This window comes from Balaenoptera borealis (assembly GCF_965194805.1).
Source record: "Balaenoptera borealis genome assembly, chromosome: 1".
NCBI classification, from domain to species: domain Eukaryota; kingdom Metazoa; phylum Chordata; class Mammalia; order Artiodactyla; family Balaenopteridae; genus Balaenoptera; species Balaenoptera borealis.
In genome coordinates, this window is record NC_138860.1 from 62090025 (window position 1) to 62109880 (window position 19856).

The following is a 19856-nucleotide window of genomic DNA, read 5'->3' on the forward strand; positions in this document are numbered from 1 at the left end:
TCGTGTGCAGCTGTCAGGAGGGCAGAAGCACTTGTTCCCAGACACCAGAGTAGAAGCGTGTCCACACTGTGTGGGGCAGGGGTGACAGATGCCACGCTGAGGAACAAATCTATGAAGTCCCTGTAGACCCCCAAACTCTATCCCTTCCTGTTGCACCCCTGTGACTCCAACAGGGCGGCCTGTTGCCAGCTGGGAATCACTGGCTCCCAAGGCTTATCTGCTGCTGCTTAACAAGGTTTTTATTTACGAGAACTCAGTGGAACACCATGCAAAGGCGCACGAGGAAGATTCCACTCCATCAGATACAGAACCCACCTCTCATATCGTGCTATAGACATTTGGGTTTGGGAACACACCGTTGCCTCCCAAAGCAACCCTCAGGTGTTCAGAATGCAAGCAGCATGTCGCTGCAAGATCAAAGGCACATGTCTGTGAGACAGAGATTTAGAAGATATTTACAACACGGTCCACGAGCTTCCATCCACCATGCCTTCCAAAGCTTTGCAAAACCGGCCGTATGTTATGCAAGACATACAGCAAAACACTTCTTCACAGCGTCCCTAGGAAGAAAAAACACAAAGGTAAATGGGAGATCATCACTCCAAAGGCTCCTGGAAGTGGTAAAGACCCTCCTTGAGATTTTCTGGGCACCCGGAGTAGCACGCTGCAGAGCAGAAAGCACCTAGACCATGGGGTCAGATCTACATGGCATCAAACCTCAGCTTCAACATCTACTAGTGATATTATCCCGCGGAAGGGACTTCCCTTATTTGAGTATCAAATTCCTCATCTGTAAAAGGGCACGTCCCCACTTACCCTGTAGACCAGTCTGGGAATTAGTGCATTGAACAGAGTAGGTATTTAATAAAGAAGAGCTACCATGACCATCGGAGGAAAAGATAGGAAGAAAGTGGAAACTATCTGAAACCGAGAAATTAGTCAGGACCGTGCACTTTAATATCAACCAGAATCACAGAATGCACCGAAAGCATTAAGTCAAATAGGCACTAGGGCCTTTCTCCTTTCTAAGCAGGCAGCAGAAACTTGTTAAGGGACATCCTGCAGGAGTTCCCTAGCACAGGGAGCTCTCTATAGGTACTGAGCACTTGCTACCCTGAGGTATAAGCCCTATCCCAGGTACTTGCTCCTTGGAATGCAGTGTAGACCGTGCAAGGAAAGAGTGAGGGCTCAGCAAATTACTATTCTGTTCAAGCAGGCACATCCATCCCACCGCCATACCTGGCCATGTTCTAGGGCTTCTCACCCCAGTTCTACTCCTTGTGTTCTCAGCGGCATTTGTGCCAAGGACACTGGAGTCACACGAGGGAGGGAGGGAGGGAGGGAGCATGAGAGAATGCCTTCACATGAGCGGGCGCTGCGTTTTACTATCAAGGTAATTCTAGGACAGCATTGCTTAAGATACGCTCTGCACTGAAGTCCCAGCAGATGCTCTGCACAAGAAAGGGTTTTAGGGACAAATAAGATCCCTTGTGGCAGCTCACAATACACATATTAAAGGACCTGGAAAGCCTATTCACAAAGCCACCCAGCTGCCTTTAACGTGATGGGCTGGTTAACTTCTCGTCTCATCAGTCACTCGCCACCGTCTTCCGATCACTGTCAGCAACAGCCTTGGAAGGCCTAAGCCTGCTCTTCCTCCTTCCCAGCTCACGCACATTCCTCATTGCCTCAACACAGTTAAGGAAAAGTCTCTTTTTAGTTAACAGGTCATGAAAGAGAAGAATGGAAATTAAATGGTGACATGAGAACAGAGTCAGAGGCAAAGATCACTGAAAGTGCTAATTAAAGGAGGTTTGGAGGTCAGAAGCTCAGAGCGAGAAGGGGCCAACCCAAGTTAGTTATCACGAGTCCTTTCAGGCCGGGTGGCGAGGGGTGGGGGGGGGGGTCAAGTGAGTTGCTCAAGGTCACACTGTTAATTAGGAAACCCTGGTCCTCCAGAGTCCTGGCCCTGCTTACTTTCCTTTTATGAATTCTTTTCTGAAATGTTCCCATCAGTGGGATAGTGCAAGAAAACAAGCATGAACTTAGACCCCCTCCATCCCTTGCTCAGTGATATTACGGTGATATTCACCTTTAGGAAAATCTCCTCAAACCTACAGGTTAAAAGAGTGATAATGAGCATATACATACTGTCTATCACAGCAGAATGTTCCCAGCACCAGGAATCGGTAGACCTGGGTCAATGCCCATCATTGGTTGTATTATGGGTGGGGGGGTTGGGCGTTAGCTTATTAATCTATAAAATAGGTGTATAACATCTGCCTACTCGTCTCAAAGGATTTTCATAAAGATAAAACAGCATGAACTCTCTGAAAGCACCCTAAACTAAAAGGCCCCATGCAAGCTATCATCATCCCCAAATGACAGACATTATAATCCTAAAGACAGTCTTACCTTGCGAATGGTATGTAGGAAAGGCTATACCTACAATGAAAAACAAACAAAAGATCAAGTCAAATGAAGGGAGTGGAAGATTACACAGTGGATTGGGTTTCTGAGCTGCAAGAGCACCTGCAGTGACGTATCCAGACCCCCTCCCTCCTCAGTGTGGAGGGTGTGTGCACACGCGCACACACACACACACACACACACACACACGCGTGCGTGCACTGTGCCATGTGTATAACAGGGAAGGGGGTGCCATCTGTAGCCAAAGTAGGAGGGCAGAAGACCCGTATGGAGACAACTCTGTCAGCTCAGACTCACAGAGGTTACTCACAGGGGTTACTGCTTTAACCAAATGAGCCAGCAGCATTACCTACAACAGGAGGATTCCAGATATCCAGATGACCTAGAAGCCCTATTCTAAAGGAACATCAAATAAAATCCAGATCAGCTGTCCTCTAATATGTTACAAGTTCGCAACAGAATACAACTTCTACCCGATTGGGATAAGTTTTCTGCTCTGTGCCTATTAATTTTAAAAGAAGAGAAAAGAGAACAGGAAAAGAAAAAAAAAAAAACAACCCACTACCAACTGCCCTATGGATGAAAGTATAAGCAAGCTATGATTCTTTAAGAACCCAAGCCCACAGATATCTTGGTGGTCCCAGTTAGCTCAGCCCCCTCGCCCAGAACGGAACCACAGTGGGGAGGAAGCTGGCCACGCTCCCAAAGACCAGGCCTGGGTGTGAGGCAGGCTGGAAGCCAATCAACTCTAAGAAGGCACATATAGTTGGAACACATTAGGGTTGGAATAGGGCCATCTGCCTGTGCACATATGAACACTAAACCTTTAAAAACTGGCTTCAGAATCAGTCTATATGCAAAGAAAGGCATGTGTATGTGGGGACTAATTTCTGCCCTGAGAAGAAAACCAAAATATAAACATAAACCATCACATCAGGCCCTTTCAGTACCTACTACCACACTGTATGTGTCACATTAAAATCAGGCCATCATTCTTCTCCGTAGCTGACACTCACCACGTACCAAAGCTGACCTACTTGGAATAAATTCCAAAGGGCATTTTGAAAGTACATTTATTCAAAAGTCCAAAATTACTAAAAGGAAGGATGGGTGTTAAGCTTGCAGTCTCAAGATCCATTTCTATCAAATAAGACAACATTTGATCCTTGGAAGCTTTAAAACTTTCACAGTCTTCCTTTCTTTGCATTAGAGCCAACATTTTTTCCCAAAGGAGATCAAGTCACATTTTTATGAAACTGTTCTGGCAGATATCATCCCTTGATAAACTGTGAACATATTATAGAAACGTCTCAGAAGCTATTGATTCCATACGTGCCACCACCCCCTTACTTTGACGTTGGACAGGTTTGAAATGGCCATGAACCTACAGCCCCATCCATGGTTTTGAATGATAATGTCTCCAGTGGTACTTCCACTATGCTTGGCCCCTGGGGCACAAGTCCCGGGTTTTGCTACGGCACACAGCCGCACGGTTTTCCATTTTGTCAGTCACTGCTCCTCATCTCCTGCTTCCAATTCACTCTTTGTCCTTCTGTTAAATGATTCATCCCACCACAAATGTAACACTCATGATTTTTCTTACCAGTTTCCTTTTTCTTTAATGCCTGTTTGACTCACAAGCCTCTTTTTACCAGCCCCTACACTACTTCATTGTCCTTGCCCTTACCAGACGTGAGTGGTTGAATAACGTTTGTAACATCTCAAAATCAACCCTGAGCCCAGCAAAAATGCCACAGTGGGCAAAAAGCCTCCCACGACCACTCAAGGCCACTAATGCCACCTACTGGCGGTGGGCTGAGTCGACAGGCTTTGGGGCTCTGCGGTGTGATTTGACTTGCATCATTAAGGATTCTTAAGTTGAAAAGCTTCTGTTTTCCTAATCCTCCTACCCACACCATGTGGGATTTTATCTCCTTCAGCTGCATTAGTCAGAGATCGATGTGGGAAGGGACTGTTGAAAAGGTTACTTACCACGTCAGGGCCAGAGATTGCAAAATGCAGAAGATGAGAGCAAGCCCTCTATTGTGCCACTGGAAGAAAAATGATATGGTTACAGGTACGTGTGTGACAAGAGGTACACACCAAAAAGGTTAAGGAAAATTAAAATACACCCTTACCCAAAAGGCAGAACACAGGGTAAGCGCAATGCACAACTAGAGAGAGAAAGGAAACATTATTTAATTAATACAATGACAATGATAACAGGGAGGGGGAAAAAACTGTAAAGATATCATTCTTGACAAACTTACAACAACACATCAAACTGCAGTAATCAGATTCTGTGGTTATCACAGCAACCAAATGCATCCTTCATTTCAAAGCACTGAACCTACCCGAGCACCCATCTTTGGCAGAGGAGTTCAAATCCCAGTGAAATGAAACTGGCCAAGAAGGATTCACGTAGATTAAAAAGAGAAGGATCCTCTTCTACTTTCAAATTTTCCCAGAATCTCTGCCCAGCAAACACAAGCACATTTCTGGTCCACCCATCCATCCATCCTTCCATTCCAACATACTAAAGTAGGTTAAACACACACCTCTTTAACTCCTGCCAAACACTAGTGTCTGGAGTAGAAAGGGCATGTGAGGGCAAAGGTTAACACAAGATGTCAATCTCACAGCCAGAGAGTCAACGATTTGTTTACATGTCACCTAACACTGTCCCTGAGTCCTTTCTTAGTAAGTTCTTTTTGCAAGAGACTTATCCAGGCCATCTATATCCAGGGATGGCCAAAAACAATTAGTAGTCCAGCTGTAAGTCATGCCTGTCCTCTCCATCCTGCTGTATCAGTAACTACTCAATAAATATGAACGAAATAATTTCTTGGTGTCCAGCATTGTGCCCAATGCTCTGAAAGGATACAAAATAGTAGCAAGTGTGGCCATGGCCTTAGAGAACTTACCCACCTGAACAAATGAGATGTACACAAATGAAACTACAAATTATGTTGCTCAAGGTCTAGACAAGGCAATACTGATAACTGTAACAGCGGTCCAGAGAACGTCATCTGGAATGATGGGATGGTCCCATGGAAGGAAATGGCCCAAGGAAGGGAGAGGCATTCTGGGTTTATGGGACAGGAAGATAGACAAGACTGAAGACACTGTGGTGAGAGCAGGGAACAGGGGTGCTGGGCCATGAGGAAAGCAGACCTGCTTCAGGAAAACTGACAAAAACAAACAGGATCCCGAAGTCAGAGAACGACAAGGGGAAAAAGAGCCCGTGCTAGGAGACTTGACACCCACTTGAGAGAATGAACCCTGCGTTCCCCAGTTATTCCCTCTAAGCTCTCCTTGTATGTGGCATCGCCCACCACCAGGAGGGTGTCAGAGCTCTCTTATTACCACATGAGTTTGCCAAACTTAAGAAGCAACACCTTCTGGAGGGGCTTTATAGAACTGGCAGTACCTTAACACCAACTGAAACACAAGTCAGGGGGAAGAGAGGAAAAATTATTAGATGAAGAACGCCCCCTTCTGCCACAGTGGTTACAGGCTTCAGATAGTAAGTCAAGATGAAAGGGAAAAGGAGAGAAGTCTTTAGGTTTAAGAGGAAAAAACTTGCAAACAGCAGAAACAAACACTCCTATTTTAGACATCCAGGTAACAGGCAGACCTTACCAGCACCATGATGGTTGCAATCAAACGCGTAGGCTCTACCATTCGCTTCAGCTGTTTCATTGGTCCCATGAGGAAGACAGTGCTAAGAGGCAAACACACACAAGCCATTCAGACCAGAACAGAACCACACGAGGTAAACCAAGGTGCCTCCCCATCGCCTCCCCCAGCTCACCTGTGGCAATAATAGCAGTAATAGTAGCTGACACGTGAAAAGCTGTGACAGAGCTAGGCACTGTGCTTCAGGGCCTTTTGTGCCTTATTCTTATTTAGTCCATTAACAATTTATGAAGTTGATTATAGGAACAGTCATCATACTTATTTTGCAGACAAAGAAGCTTAAGTCCAGAAAGGACTTGTTACTTATCTAAGGCCACCCAACTAGAATACGGTAGAGTGAGGTTGTAGATGCATGTAGGTCTGACTCCGGAACCACGTCCATAACCACTAGGTTAGAGGACCCCTCCCTTCCAGGTGCTACCTCACCTCCTTAACAACCTACCCATGGAAACAAACAAACCAAAGAGACTCAGGTAATCTAAACAAGAAAAAACACATCTTACAGGCTTAGGTAGTTTCTGTTAAAAGGTAGAGCATTTCATTTTCTTTTGTAATCTCCAGAGGATAATTCTAATGTTGATAGGAATATCATCTGTGATGTGTGGAACACTTGCTAAGTGCTAGATATCACGTACATGATCTCATTTCATCCCCTCAACAACTCTGTGAGTTAGGTATTAGTACACTTATTTTAGAGCTGAGAAAATAAAGCTCAGAAAGGTTAATTTACTTATCCAAGATCACACAGCTAAGCCCATAAAAGAGCTGGCATTCCAACCCACATCTATTGGATTCCCAAGCTCCAAAAGACAGCCCCAGCATGCCCTCTGTAGGGATGGAACTTGACAGGTGGCTAGTGAGAAAGAGTAAACACAAATGAAGCAGACACTCACGCCTAACACGGCAAGTGCCAGGGCCAGGTATAGGTCATGCTTCCCGACTCCTGACAGAAACGCCCCGTGTGGCATCACCCCAGGCGTAGCTGGTTTACAGCCAGCATTTAATACAAGCCAACCAGCAGATGACATTAGCTACTGAGTGTTCTAAAAACAAAAATTTGTTAAATAAGTCTACCTCTCTTTGAAGTGCCATTAAGTTTCCATTTGAATTCAAAGCTGCACTCCCAGGTCAAGTGTTTGCGCTGAGTGCACTCTTGAGCCTACGTTGAACAAGAAGCAATAGCCAAGGGTGGCCTTAAAAATTAAATGCAGCATATATACAAAAATATAAAAGATTACAGGTAGAGCCACAAACTCCTAGACACACCCTAGAATAACAATTCGCTCCCTTTATTATCTCCCTGGGCAATGCTTCGAAAAGTTGGTCCCATTAGGATTTGCTAAATAGTTCTTTTGGACTAACCAACACACCCATATATTTATGCTCAGTTTAGACTCTACATTATAACCTATGCTGTCTGCCCAAAGCAAAACCCCCCAAAAGTTAGTATTTGAGAGCTTTGGAGGCAAGATTAGACATCTCCAAGGGCCAGCATTATACTATCATAAGAATTAATAAATTTAGAGATTATCATACTAAGTGAAGTAAGTCAGACAAAGAAAGACAAATAACATATGATATCACTTATATGTGGAATCAAAAGAAAAAAATGATACAAATGAACTTACAAAACAGAAACAGACTCACAGACTTTGAAAACAAACTTATGGTTAACAAAGGGGAAACATGGTGGGGAGGGATAAATTAGGAGTTTGGGATTAACATATACATACCACTATATGTAAAATAGATAATCAACAAGGACCCACTGTATAGCACAGGGAACTCTACTCAATATTCTGTAATAACCTATATGGGAAAAGCGTCTGAAAAAGAATAGATATATGTATATGTATAACTGAATCACTTAGCTGTACACCTAAAACTAACATAACACTGTAAACCAACTATACTCCAATATAAAATAAAAATTAAATTAAAAAAAAAAACAACTTGAAAAAAACCAGAATTAATAAATTAAGTGTAAGCAGGTGGCCAGTGCATTGCACTTAATCATTTGGTTAACATTTCCAGGCAGAAAAAGACCTAGGTTTGGGGACAATTAGGGACAAGTAAGACAGAAGTGCAGCCCTTGTCAAGTGGTAGACTTGTAACAAGTCAGCGTAATAAAATGCTATCTGTGTTGTCACATAAATATATATGGGATAGACAGAGCCCATATAAAGGAGAAGGTCATTGATTCTGGAGGGGAAAAGGGAATTAAGAGAAGTTTCATGGAAGAGGTGACTTCTGAGTCAGGTCTTGACAAATGAGCAAGTACCCATCAAATGGGGGGTGCAGACGGGGCAGCACCCCAGGCACAGAAAACAGCCCAAGCAAAGCACAAAGACGTTTGGAGAAATGCAAGTTCAGCCTGGCTGAGGAGGACGACTCGAAGGGCCTGTCCTGTACGCATGCTGAGGGTTTTGGACTTCACCCGTTGAGAGGGAATGGGAAGCCACTAAGGGGGTTAAGCAAGGCTATAAATGAATGGCCCCACAGCTCTGTGGAAAATGGCCTGGCGAGGGTCCATAAAAGAGGCAGAGAAGCCCAACAAGGAACTCCTATAGTCTTCAGATGAACAGTGATAGAGGCCAGAGCTAAAAGCAGCTCAGATATCACCTTCTACGGGAAGCCCTCCTGTCTCCCCAGGTCACATCAGATCAGCCCACCTGCCCTTCCCTGAGCACTGCTCTCTCCATACCCTATTATATTATCAGTTTATATGTCTGTCTACCTGGCCAACCAGTGAGCTCCATCACAGCAGGAACCAAACCCTGCTTGTCCCTGAATCCTCAGAGCCCAGCACAGGGTGTGGGCATGTGAGTCAATCAGCAAGGGGCAGCAGCAGTAAGACTAGAGCAATGGAGAGGGCGGTGTTGTAAACTTTGAAGAAATCATTCAGCTGCTCCGTGCCATATAAAATCACACTGGTACTACAGTTCCTGCCTTCTCCAGTGGTACTTCAAGGATGAACTAAGATATAAAAATATGTTGAAGTTAAAAAAGAAAAAAAAAAAAAAAAATATATATATATGTTGAAGTGATAGGATATGAAAGTGATGTATTTTAACTACCTCTTTTCTCTCCAAATCCTTAAAACTATGGAAGCATCCTCCTTCACCTCCCTCCAAACACAACGCACATCCATTTTCCCATCTAACAATTGGCTAAGGTTAGATTTAAAAAACTGTTACCTCCCAAGAGATGCGATGTTACCAAAGGTGTAAAACACTGCGAAGAGGTACAGTCCCTTCCTGGGCACCCAGAGCAGAAGAGTTCCCTGGAAGGTAAGGCACAGAGTATCTGCACGTGAGGAACACCCCACCACAGCCCCCGAACCAGGAGCGCACAGAGGAACCTTTTCCCCTCCCCGCCCCCCTTAGCTCCCTCACCACCTCCCTTACCTCCCCCTCCTCTTATCCATGCATTTCGGTGAAGAGAAAAGGAGGTAGATGAAAGTGGAAAGATAGAGGGAAGGAACGCAGGGGGAAAAGATGGAGGAGGGGAGGGCAGTCTTACCAGCAGTGAGCAGAGAATTCCTGCAGCAAAACAGGCAATGAAGCCTTTTATTCTGGTGCCCGAGCTTAATGAAGTTGCCTCAACAACCTGAAATATTTAAAAAACTAATGACATACATGTATATGCATATTTAATCACCAAAAACAAAGGACACATACTTAAATTTAGAATTTGTAGAGAGGAAGGCAGCAACACAGAATCCTAGTTGTGCATAGCTACAGGGGCCCTCATGATCACTGACTCCAGCTCCTCATCCATCCATGAATCTCTTCTCCAGCAGCTGATCAGAGGCTACCGAGCCTCTGGTTGGACATCTCCAGAGGTGGAAACTCTGTCTCAAGCACAATGCACTTCACCAACAGTGAAGTGGATTGAAGAGATGGGCTGGTGGGACCCGAGCTGTGTCCCACAGCTGTGCTATGTCTCATCCAGGAGCCCAAAGTTCACGAACCAGTTCGAATTGCCTATGTCAGGCCTCGGGGTCGTCCCGTGTCCAAGAAGAAGACACCCCAGGACTTTGATTTCGCCCAGCAGAAACTGACCGACAAGAACCTGGGGTTCCAGATGCTACAGAAGATGGGCTGGAAGGAGGGCCACGGCCTGGGCTCCTGTGGGAAGGGCATCAGGGAGCTCATCAGCGTGGGAACTGCCTCGGAAGGGGAGCGGTTGGGTGCCGACGGGCAGAAGCACAAAGAAGACATGTTTGACATGTTCCGTCAGAGGATCATGCAGATGTACAGACACAAACGGGCCAACAAATAGTTCCAGGGTCTCTTCCATGAGGACGACAGGCATCCGGAAAGTGCTAACTCACCACTTTGGGTGCTTACTGTCTCTGCCTTGTTTCCATCACTGGAAATCATATAGAGAAATTTAGCGTTTTTGATCCTTGGTAAAACCTGTGGCACAAACTGTGCCACCACAGAAGTCCCTTAACTTTATCTTGACAATGTATAGGTATTATCTACTTTCCTACTCCATAATGAACTGTAAAATCGTCCATGGAAATTTATAGATAACTTCTGGCTTCTTACTCCATAGGGAATTATAAAATTATCCAACAGATGCTATTGAGTTCAAAAGGAGTTCAAGAAAACTGTGGAAAAATAGTGAATGGAATGATCACTGGGTTCTTTTCTTTGAATGCACTGTTCTTTATATTACAAAATTTTTAAAGTTTCATTGCTTTAAAGATATATGCCTTTGTAACAGAGTTAGATCTTAAAAAAATTATATTTGAAAAAGAAAAATTATATTTGAAAAACACATGCATTCCATTTTTCCTAAAGAGTGTTTATTATAAAAATCTGTCTAGTGCTGTACTGTCATGTATGCTATATGTACTTTCTCTTGTTTTTACCACAAAATGATTTGACCATGTTTATGAGGAAATCACTGTACTTAGAATAAGATACCGTTACAACCACAAGTCAAAGGTTGACCTCAGAGACTGTTCCAGAATATTATCCTATGCATAAATGCTCCACCATGTCCTGTTTATTATAAGTAAAATCATCTTCAAATATCTTTGACATTAAGTAAGGACAAACATATTAGTATGGGATATTATGTAGCATGAGACACATATTTCAATTTAGATGATTCAAATTCCATGAGAATGGTCACTTATTACGGTTTTAATAATAGTAAAAGGAAAATATCTTTTGATAACATTTCCACTCTCTTTGATGTGGAAAGATATTAGGTGTGTGAATACAAATATGGCCATTTTCTCTTGGTCATTTATTAAATTATGTATTCTATTTGTTGTTATATATGAAGTAGATATTCAAATACAGAAGCAGAATTAAAGGATCCAGGCCAACATAAAGAGCTGACAGAAATCATACATGTGAAAGAAAATACAGAAACCTGGATATGCTGAAATCTAAAAAGGACCCATATTTAAGAAATTTTTGGCTATGCATATGTCAAAGACTGTTACGTCCAATTTTCTGCTGGTGTCATAGCTATTTAGAAGTGTAGGTTGGTGCTTCATCAAGGTATAGCTATGTGGATCCCATCCATGTTATTTCATTTACTGTCCTTAGAATAAGATGTACTTTATTATAATCAGCACTCCCCTTTAATTAATTTAATTAGTCTTACATTGTAAATGAGCTTGTTTCCTCAAATTTTAGGTAGATACAATTACTCAGTCTTTGAGCATAGCATATGATTCAGTTTTTTAAAAATTGAAGTATAGTTGATTTACAATGTTGTGTTAGTTTCAGTTGTACAGCAAAGTGATTCAGTTATACATGTATGTATTCTTTTTCAGATTCTTTTCCATTATAGGTTATTATAAGATATTCACTATTCACTATAGTTCCCTATCCTATACAGTAAGTCCTTGTTGTTTATCTATTTTATATATAGTAGTGTGTATCTGTTAATCCCAAACTCCTAATTTTATCCCTCTCTTCTCCCCTTTCCCCTTTGGTAACCATAAGTTTGCTTTCTATGTCTGAGTCTGTTTCTGTTTTGTAAATAAGTATATTTGTATCACTTTTTTAGATTCCACATATAAGTGATATCATATATTTGTCTTTATCATATGAAGTGAAGTAATCAGACAATCTCTACATCCATCCACATTGTTGCAAATGGCATTATTTCATTCATTTTTATGGCTAAGTAATATTCCATTATATATAATTAATATGTATATTAATATATATATATTCCATATAAAATGGAATATATATATATACACACACACACGTGTGTGTATATGTGTGTATATATATATATATATACACACACCACATCTTCTTTATCCTTTCCTCTGTCAATGGACACTTAGGTTACTTCCATATTTTGGCTATTGTAAATAGTGCTGCTATGAACATTGGGGTACCCGTACCTTTTTGAACTAGTTTTCATCTTTTCTGGATACATGCCCAGGAGTGGGATTGCTGGATCATATGATAACTGTATTTTTACTCTTTAAGGAACCTCCATACTGTTATTCATAGTGGCTGCACCAATTTACTCTCCCATCAACAGTGTAGGAATGTTCCCTTTTCTCCATACCCTCTCCAGTGTTTACTGTTTGTAGACTTTTTGATGATGGCCATTCACGCTCTAGGCACGTGGACTTCAGTAGTTGCAGCATGTGGGCTCAGTAGTTGCAGCACACAGGGCCTAGAGCACACGGGTTTCAGTAGTTGTGGCATACAGGCTCAGTAGTTGTGGCGCATGGGCTTAGTTGCTCCGTGGCATGTGGGATCTTCCTGGAGCAGGGCTCGAACCCATGTCCCCATGGACACAGCACCCCATGTCTGCAAGACAGCAGACCCTAGAGCAGCCTGAGCCCTTACGGCAGCCCAGGCAGGATGAGGACCACAACTGGAAAGGTGTGAGCTCCCCAAGGCAGAGCCCAGGGAAAGGGGAAAAGACAGGGGTGGCACTCGCGCAGTTGGATTCAAGGGGCACCATCTCCTAAGTCAACCAGCCAAGCTTCAGGACTCACCGCTCCTGCCGGCCTTTCTGGGACCCGGGAGGGCTCAGGCTCTCATCCTAATCAGGACTCTCAGCCGAGTCTATTCACTCTTGGTGCAGAAGTTGTTCTTCAAGGTGCCGGCATCAGCCAAGTCACCCACATGTGAGATGCATCCTAGTTAATTAATGACTGCCCTACTCATCCCTCTCTGTCACCATGATTAATCCTTCCCAAGAGCAAAGTTGAGAGGAGGCCAAGATTTCCAGAAAAGCCCCGCTAAAACAAGGGAGCCTGTGAGTAACTCCTGAGGATTTTTTCCCCATGTCAAAGATGACAGCCAAGTGTCTGCACCAGAGACCTTCCTAGTCTGTCAGCCTCATGCAGTGGCCACAGCTGCTCCAAGTTGCACAGGCAGCTGCCAGGGAGACCAAAGGCCTTTCCTCCCGCCCAGCCAAGGCAGGGCAGCCAGACCCCCTGCGTATTCATTCACCCAGGGCTCACCTCAAGTGGCCAGCACAGTCCCCATCTGGCAATGTGGCGACAGCTACTGACCACACATCCCCCCAGCTGATGGAGGAAGGCAGTGGTGGCAGAGGTTCCCAGGGTCACTAAACCGAGAACTCCCTCAGCCTTGACTGCTCTCAGCTCAGGGGCCTATTCTCAACCCTGTCTCTAAACTTCCTGTCAAACCAGAAGCTGGAAGAGCAGGTCCAGGGGCTTCCTCAGACGTGGCAGGCTTCACTCCAGCATGGCTTCCTCCCCACTCAGGAGACAGGTATTTAGGGCAGGTTATCTGCCCCATATGTTCACACATATTGAAAGTGGGGCTCATCACACACACACACACACACACACACACACACACACAAAGCACTCGCAGAAACATATGGCAACATATGACCCTACACAGAATGGCACGCTCAGGGGTGGTGACACTCCGGGGGAGTAGGGTGTTAGGAGCTGACAGAGGGGCCACCTGGTCCCACGTTAGGAACACCTCTCCCCCAAAATGAGTCTTGTGATGCTCTGTTACCAGTCTTCACTGGCACCCCAGACACTCGGGTTAGACCCCTTCTGACTAACCTGTTCAACCTCCCACAAGGACAGGAGAAAATCGAAAGCCACCACTCTTCCTACTCATGCAAGCACCAGAGAACTAACCTTGCCAAGGTGGAAAAATGAACAGAGCTACGTTGAGGAAGAAAATTGTGGTAGTGGGATTGGATTGGATTCCTTGCCTGAGCATTACTTGGCATCAACAGAGACATTTTAAGAGATTCACCCGTTTTTTTTTTTTATAGGGTAAGCCAAAAGGTTAAGTATGAATTTGACACGGCCTTGGTATTTAGAGCACAAAATAGTCTCAACAGGACGGTGAGATGTCAGCTCTTGTAAAAATTAAAATCACTCGTGATAGGAAGCAGTTCCGGTTTCTGCTTCAAAAAGGAAAGTAACACGTGGGTTCTACATGTATCTCAAGCTGACTCCCATCCAAATGACACCCTATTTGCCAGAATGAGGGAGGGGGCGAGAACTTTTCATCTACGTGGTTGCAAGTTCTTTCCCAAGCATGCTTAGTCACAGGCCAGAGGAAGCCGTTGCTCCACTTGCAACTGGATCCAGTGAAAGCTAAAAACTTCTTTGTGCCGATTTGTGAAAATCAACTCCGTTGATGTAAAATAACTCCTTAAATTCATGGTTTCTGGAAACGGTGCTAGCACACGTTTGGGAAATTAGAGTAGCTGGAATACCACCTGGATGGAATCTGTAGGCAAAGAGCTCACAGGCTGTCTGACCGGCAGTTATGCACAAGGGTCCCTTTGACTCTGGGATGTGGAGAGAAGAGGGGCTCTTACCAAAAGAAGAAAAGCTGAGAACTGTTCGGGGAAACAGGGTTGGTAACAGGAAGAAGGTGAGAAAGGAACACTGTGCCTCATTCCTGTGCTTTCAAACCAGGTACAATTCAGACCCTCCTTGTCCCTGCAATCCTGTAGAGAAAACATAAAGCCTGTACTTTCAGAAAGAAGCCCCTAGAAACTGAAGATTGAAGGTGGATTTATGAAGACCAGGTATCAATCACAAAACTCATCAAGAGGCCATCTGTGACTAGACATCACCAGGCAAGTTTTATAATTCCCCAGTTTCATATGTAGGAGAAACAGAACTAGTCATATTTTTATTTTTTGCATTAAAAGGATAACAATTTTTTTTAACATCTTTATTGGAGTATAATTGCTTTACAGTGTTGTGTTAGTTTCTGCTGTATAACAAAGTGAATCAGCTATATGCATACGTGTATCCCCATATCCCCTCCCTCTTGCGTCTCCCTCCCACCCTCTCTATCCCACCCCTCTAGGTGGTCGCAAAGCACCAAGCTGATCTCCCTGTGCTATGCAGCTGCTTCCCACTAGCTAAAAGGATAACAATTTTTTAAAGTGAAAATAACAATTTTCACTTCTGGTGCCGTCTGACTGTTTTTATAATTGAATGTTAAGAGACTTTAAGGCCACCGAGTCCAACTTCACACACAAAACAGAAATTTCACCAGCATCCTCCAGCCTTGCCAGCCTCAAAACCATGGGAAATGTGAGCCAATCAAGTCAGTACCAACATTTTCAAGGAGGCCCTGACCTAATAAGTAAAAACTGAGCCAAAAACAACCCTGAGAGTGAATTCAGCTGGACACAAAATGCTTCCTGGTAGTTGGGGCTCAGGAAGTGCCACACAATGATGTACATAAACAGGAATCTCACACTCAGAGAGAGGAAACTGACAGCAGTGTTTTAGAACAAGACAGAAGCACCTAGTCTTTCTAAAATAGATTCTACATGCCTGAGCTTACAACTCTTTAAAGCCCTTCATTGTGTCCAACACAGGCATTCACTATTTTAGGTAAAAACTAACTCAGCATTTTATGTTTTCAATCTGTACTACATCGTTCACTCTTGAGGGTCTGTCCACCACTTCATGATGATTTTCTAAATCAAAATATCTGCATCATTCCCACTGTCCCCACAAGAGTCCACAGGAAGAGAAAACATCGCCCTCTTGAACCCCAGCTGCTCTAAAACCTTATTGACAGTCCGTGCAACATAAAGCTTTAGATAAGCATGACTGTCAACCACATAAGTTTTCTTAGGCCCAGTCTGAGGTTTGGCTTGTGAGTTCATACAAGAAGCCAGAAATCAAGAACGAGGAACTCATGAAATTATTACCGAGCCTTGACCAATTAATAAAGGCAACATTTAAAAGAAGCCACAGGCTGTTTTGAAATGTCAAAACAAGTTAAAACTCCAATTCCTATAACACTCAATGTCTGTAGTGTTGCTTCTTCAAGGTGAAGATTCAGAGAGCAACTTTTAGGGTTCCGAGATTTCATGGTGGGGGTGAAGGTATCAGGGTCACACAAAAGTCACAATAAAATCAGCGACCACAAAAGCGAGTGAAAGAAGCATACTGAGATAGCCACTTGAGACAGTGATGAAAATCAGAGGAAAAACTTAGGTTCCAACTTGAAAGACGCCATATTATCTTGTGCAACAGCTTCATTTTACAGATGAGGAAACTGAGGCCCACGGAATACGCCAAAAAATAAAGAGAAATATTATTTTATCATTCACGGAGGAAAAAAAACAAAGCAAAACTCAAAGCACTAGAAATAGGAAATAAACATCCTGTGTGGCTCTAGAACATAGGGCATTAATGCCCAAGTTTCAGCTCGACCAAACCTTTCTAAAAAAACAAACAAGCGTGCAGGCGGCCTCATGAGGTCCTGGGCGTCTACGGAGTCTACGTGCTATGTGTGCACAGAGAAACAAGATGTGGTCCCAGCCGTCCAGGAGTTCACGGTTTTCCTGGGAGGTAGTTTACAGTAACACTGCGCACAAGGTCGGGCGCGAGTGTCACACCCCACAACCTAAACTAGGCAGGAACGCAGCCGGGAGCAGCCGGGAGCGGCCACTAGCCCCGCCTCGCGGTGGGCAGCGAGGAGGGGCGGTCACCCAGGCCCCCGGCGCAGGCGATCTACCCTAAGAGGACTCCCTCCGCCAAGTTCTCAGAGGCCCCAGCCTAGCTCGGCCCTAAAGCCCTTTCCCTGGCCTGCAGGGATGGGGCCGCCGAGCGGGAATGTCTGCCCTCCCCTTCGCAGATGTTTCTAGGTTTTGCTCCAGCTCGGCCCTCCCTTTGTGGGGGATGGGACGCGGAAGGCTGAAGGGTGCAGGACAAAAAAGTAAACAGGTGCCGACTGCCCTGTGCAGAGTGTCTGGGCCCTGGCACCTGGGGTGGGGAGTGGGGGGGAGCGCGGGGGTCCGGAGCCCTGGAGAGGAGGGGGAAGGAGCAGTGACAGAGCTGCTTTCCACGAAATCCTGGAAGTCCTGCTTGCCTTTCCTACCAGCCAGCAACCGGCGCCGGCGGAGCTGTGGGTGGGGTTCCGGTGTCACCCGGACCCCCGAGCCCCGGCGCGCTCCCAGGCCCCCCGCGGACCCTCCACCGAGGCGGGGGCGCAGCACCCTCGGGGCGGAGAGGGCGCGGCCAGGCGGCTGGGCGCCGCGGCGCACTCACCTCGGACAGGCCGCCCCGGTCCTCGGTGTCTTGCCCACTCAGCACCTTCTTCAGCTTGTCCATGGCGGGCCCGGTCCACCCCAGCTCCAGCCCCCCGCCGGCAGCCTGTTGCTCTGGCTGAGTCGCGGGCTCTTCCGGGGGCTCGGCCCCCGCCGCCGCCAACCACGGCGCGCCCCGCCCAGGTACTGCCCACCTGGCGGATGCCTGCGCAGGCGCCCGGCGATCCCCGCGCCCGCCTCTAGCCTGCGCCCAGCCCGCGTTTAAGGGCTGGTTTTGGTCCGTGAAGGAGGGGCGGGCAGGAAGCGCTGGGTTTAAGGTCGACCAAGCCTGGCTAAACCTCAATTCTGCGTCCGGCGCCGCGTTCCACACCCGAGCCAGCTGCCCTCCCTCGCGGGGCCCTCGTAGGTTCAGTCGACAAACGCGGAGTCCCTAGCACATGCGAGGCACTGCAGAAACAAAGACGGTGAAGCCTGGACCCCCCTCTCCCCGTACCCTACACTCCCTCTGTGTGTGGTTGCAGACTTGTAAACAAATGCTGTGGGGAATCCGCGTTCTGATTGCAGTTATACTGGAAACAACTGTTTAAAAATCACTTGAGGCCAACTGGAGCAAATTCAATCTATAACAAGCTTTGGGGAAACGTTAACAAGAAAAACACTACTGTAGTTCCAACTGAAAATGCATCGAGAGGAATGATTTGGGCAAAAACTTGAGAAACGAGTAGAACTTGGGTGAGGGAGTGGGGGAGGGTATACCAGATCGTTTTGTGTTTCTTGGATGATTTGTTTTACTGACCTCAAACTGGACCCCAGCGCTAATGATTCTATGTTGGAGAATCCATGTAACCCCCAGGATGGTGCCAGAGACAGGACGTGGGCTCACATCTCAAACTGCTTACTGGAGAATGTCTGGAAAACTAACTTGGAGATTAAATAGGCTTAGAAAAAACAAATCCAAGAGAGGTTACCAGGAGCACCCACTAGAGAATCTTCCTGCACCCTCCTGCACCCCATACACGTACACACACACACACACACACACACACACACACACACGCGCGCGCGCACGGGAAAATATTTATGAAAGAGTAGGAATGCTGTGTCTGAATGGAGAGAGTTTAGATGTTACCAAGAACTTGTTAGAAAGTATTATAAATCAACCAAGCAAAGGGATTTGCAAAGGACCCTATACAAGTCAGTCAAATGGCTGCAATTACACCCCTATGTGATTTCATCTTTATGGAAGGCAAATATGCTATGCATTATAATTTTAGTTTACTCCTGAAATCTTGAATAACAAATACCGGTGCTCTTGCCTGGATGCTCTTTACCCTCTTGTTTCACTCAAGTAAATTCCTACACATCTTTCAAGACTCTTGAAATATCAGCACAGAGTGGAAAGTCCATCCATAGTGGAGTTAGGAAGATCTGGGAGTTACAACTCTGACACCACCACATACTAGATGTGTGGTATTGAGTTACTTAACCTTTCTGGTCCTCAATTTTCTCATCTGTAAAATGGACATAAATGACTACCTCTGAAAGTTATTGTGGGAAGTAAACATGACAGTATATGCAGAGAGCCTGGAACATGGCAGGCATTCAGTTAGCAACTAATGGAAGCTAGTATTACTCTGCCATATCCTCTGAAGCCTTCTCTAAGCCAACCCACAATGACGTTGCAGTTACTCTTTCCTCTGTGTTCCCAAAGCACCTTAAACACACCTGTAAGTACTCACCTCACAGTGTTACCTTTATTCATGGTCAAGTCTGTCTCCTCTACATTGTGCGACCCTCATAGTGTCATTCAGTTCTTTACTCCCTGAACCCAGAAAAACACCCACAAAACAGGTGCTCAGGAAATCCGCCTTGAGTGAGTGAATGAATGAATGAGAAACTTCGTGTCTGTCTTTTGCAATTCAGTGAATTGTAACAGCCAGATTGGCAGATAGGGCAACACTTAAATGACTATGCTACCCAAGTCAGCTGGGAAAGCCTATTTTTGTCAGCAAAGTGAGAATATTGGGCCGCCCTCCACCTCCACCTCCTCTCTGCATTCCTCACAGAAAATGAGATTTTGATCAGAAAGATCATATACCTGTAATCTCACCCCATGCCTAAAGTCAGTATTTCTCTTAGGGCTGGGTAGGGATAGACTCTGCTCTTGGCCCATGCTTGCAGGGGATACTGCAAATCACAAA

The 19856-nt window shown here is 45.2% G+C and overlaps 1 protein-coding gene across 2 annotated transcripts; it reads right to left on the reverse strand.

Moving 5' to 3' along the window:
- Positions 1-221: 221 nt before the first annotated feature.
- SFT2D2 (SFT2 domain containing 2) lies at positions 222-17900 on the reverse strand. 2 transcript variants are annotated; one of them, XM_082403240.1, is made up of 8 exons: positions 17657-17895; positions 9652-9738; positions 9327-9412; positions 6073-6154; positions 4569-4604; positions 4423-4481; positions 2416-2445; positions 222-560 (listed from the first exon to the last, which is right to left on the reverse strand). In XM_082403240.1, exons 1-8 carry the CDS (start codon positions 17717-17719, stop codon positions 521-523), a joined length of 483 nt encoding a protein of 160 aa, XP_082259366.1. In that variant the 5' UTR covers positions 17720-17895; the 3' UTR covers positions 222-520. The 2 variants fall into 2 exon arrangements, with proteins under 2 accessions (XP_082259366.1, XP_082259367.1); XM_082403241.1 differs by lacking the exon at positions 4569-4604 and having other exon boundaries at positions 17657-17900.
- Between the last annotated feature and the right edge of the window lie 1956 nt (positions 17901-19856).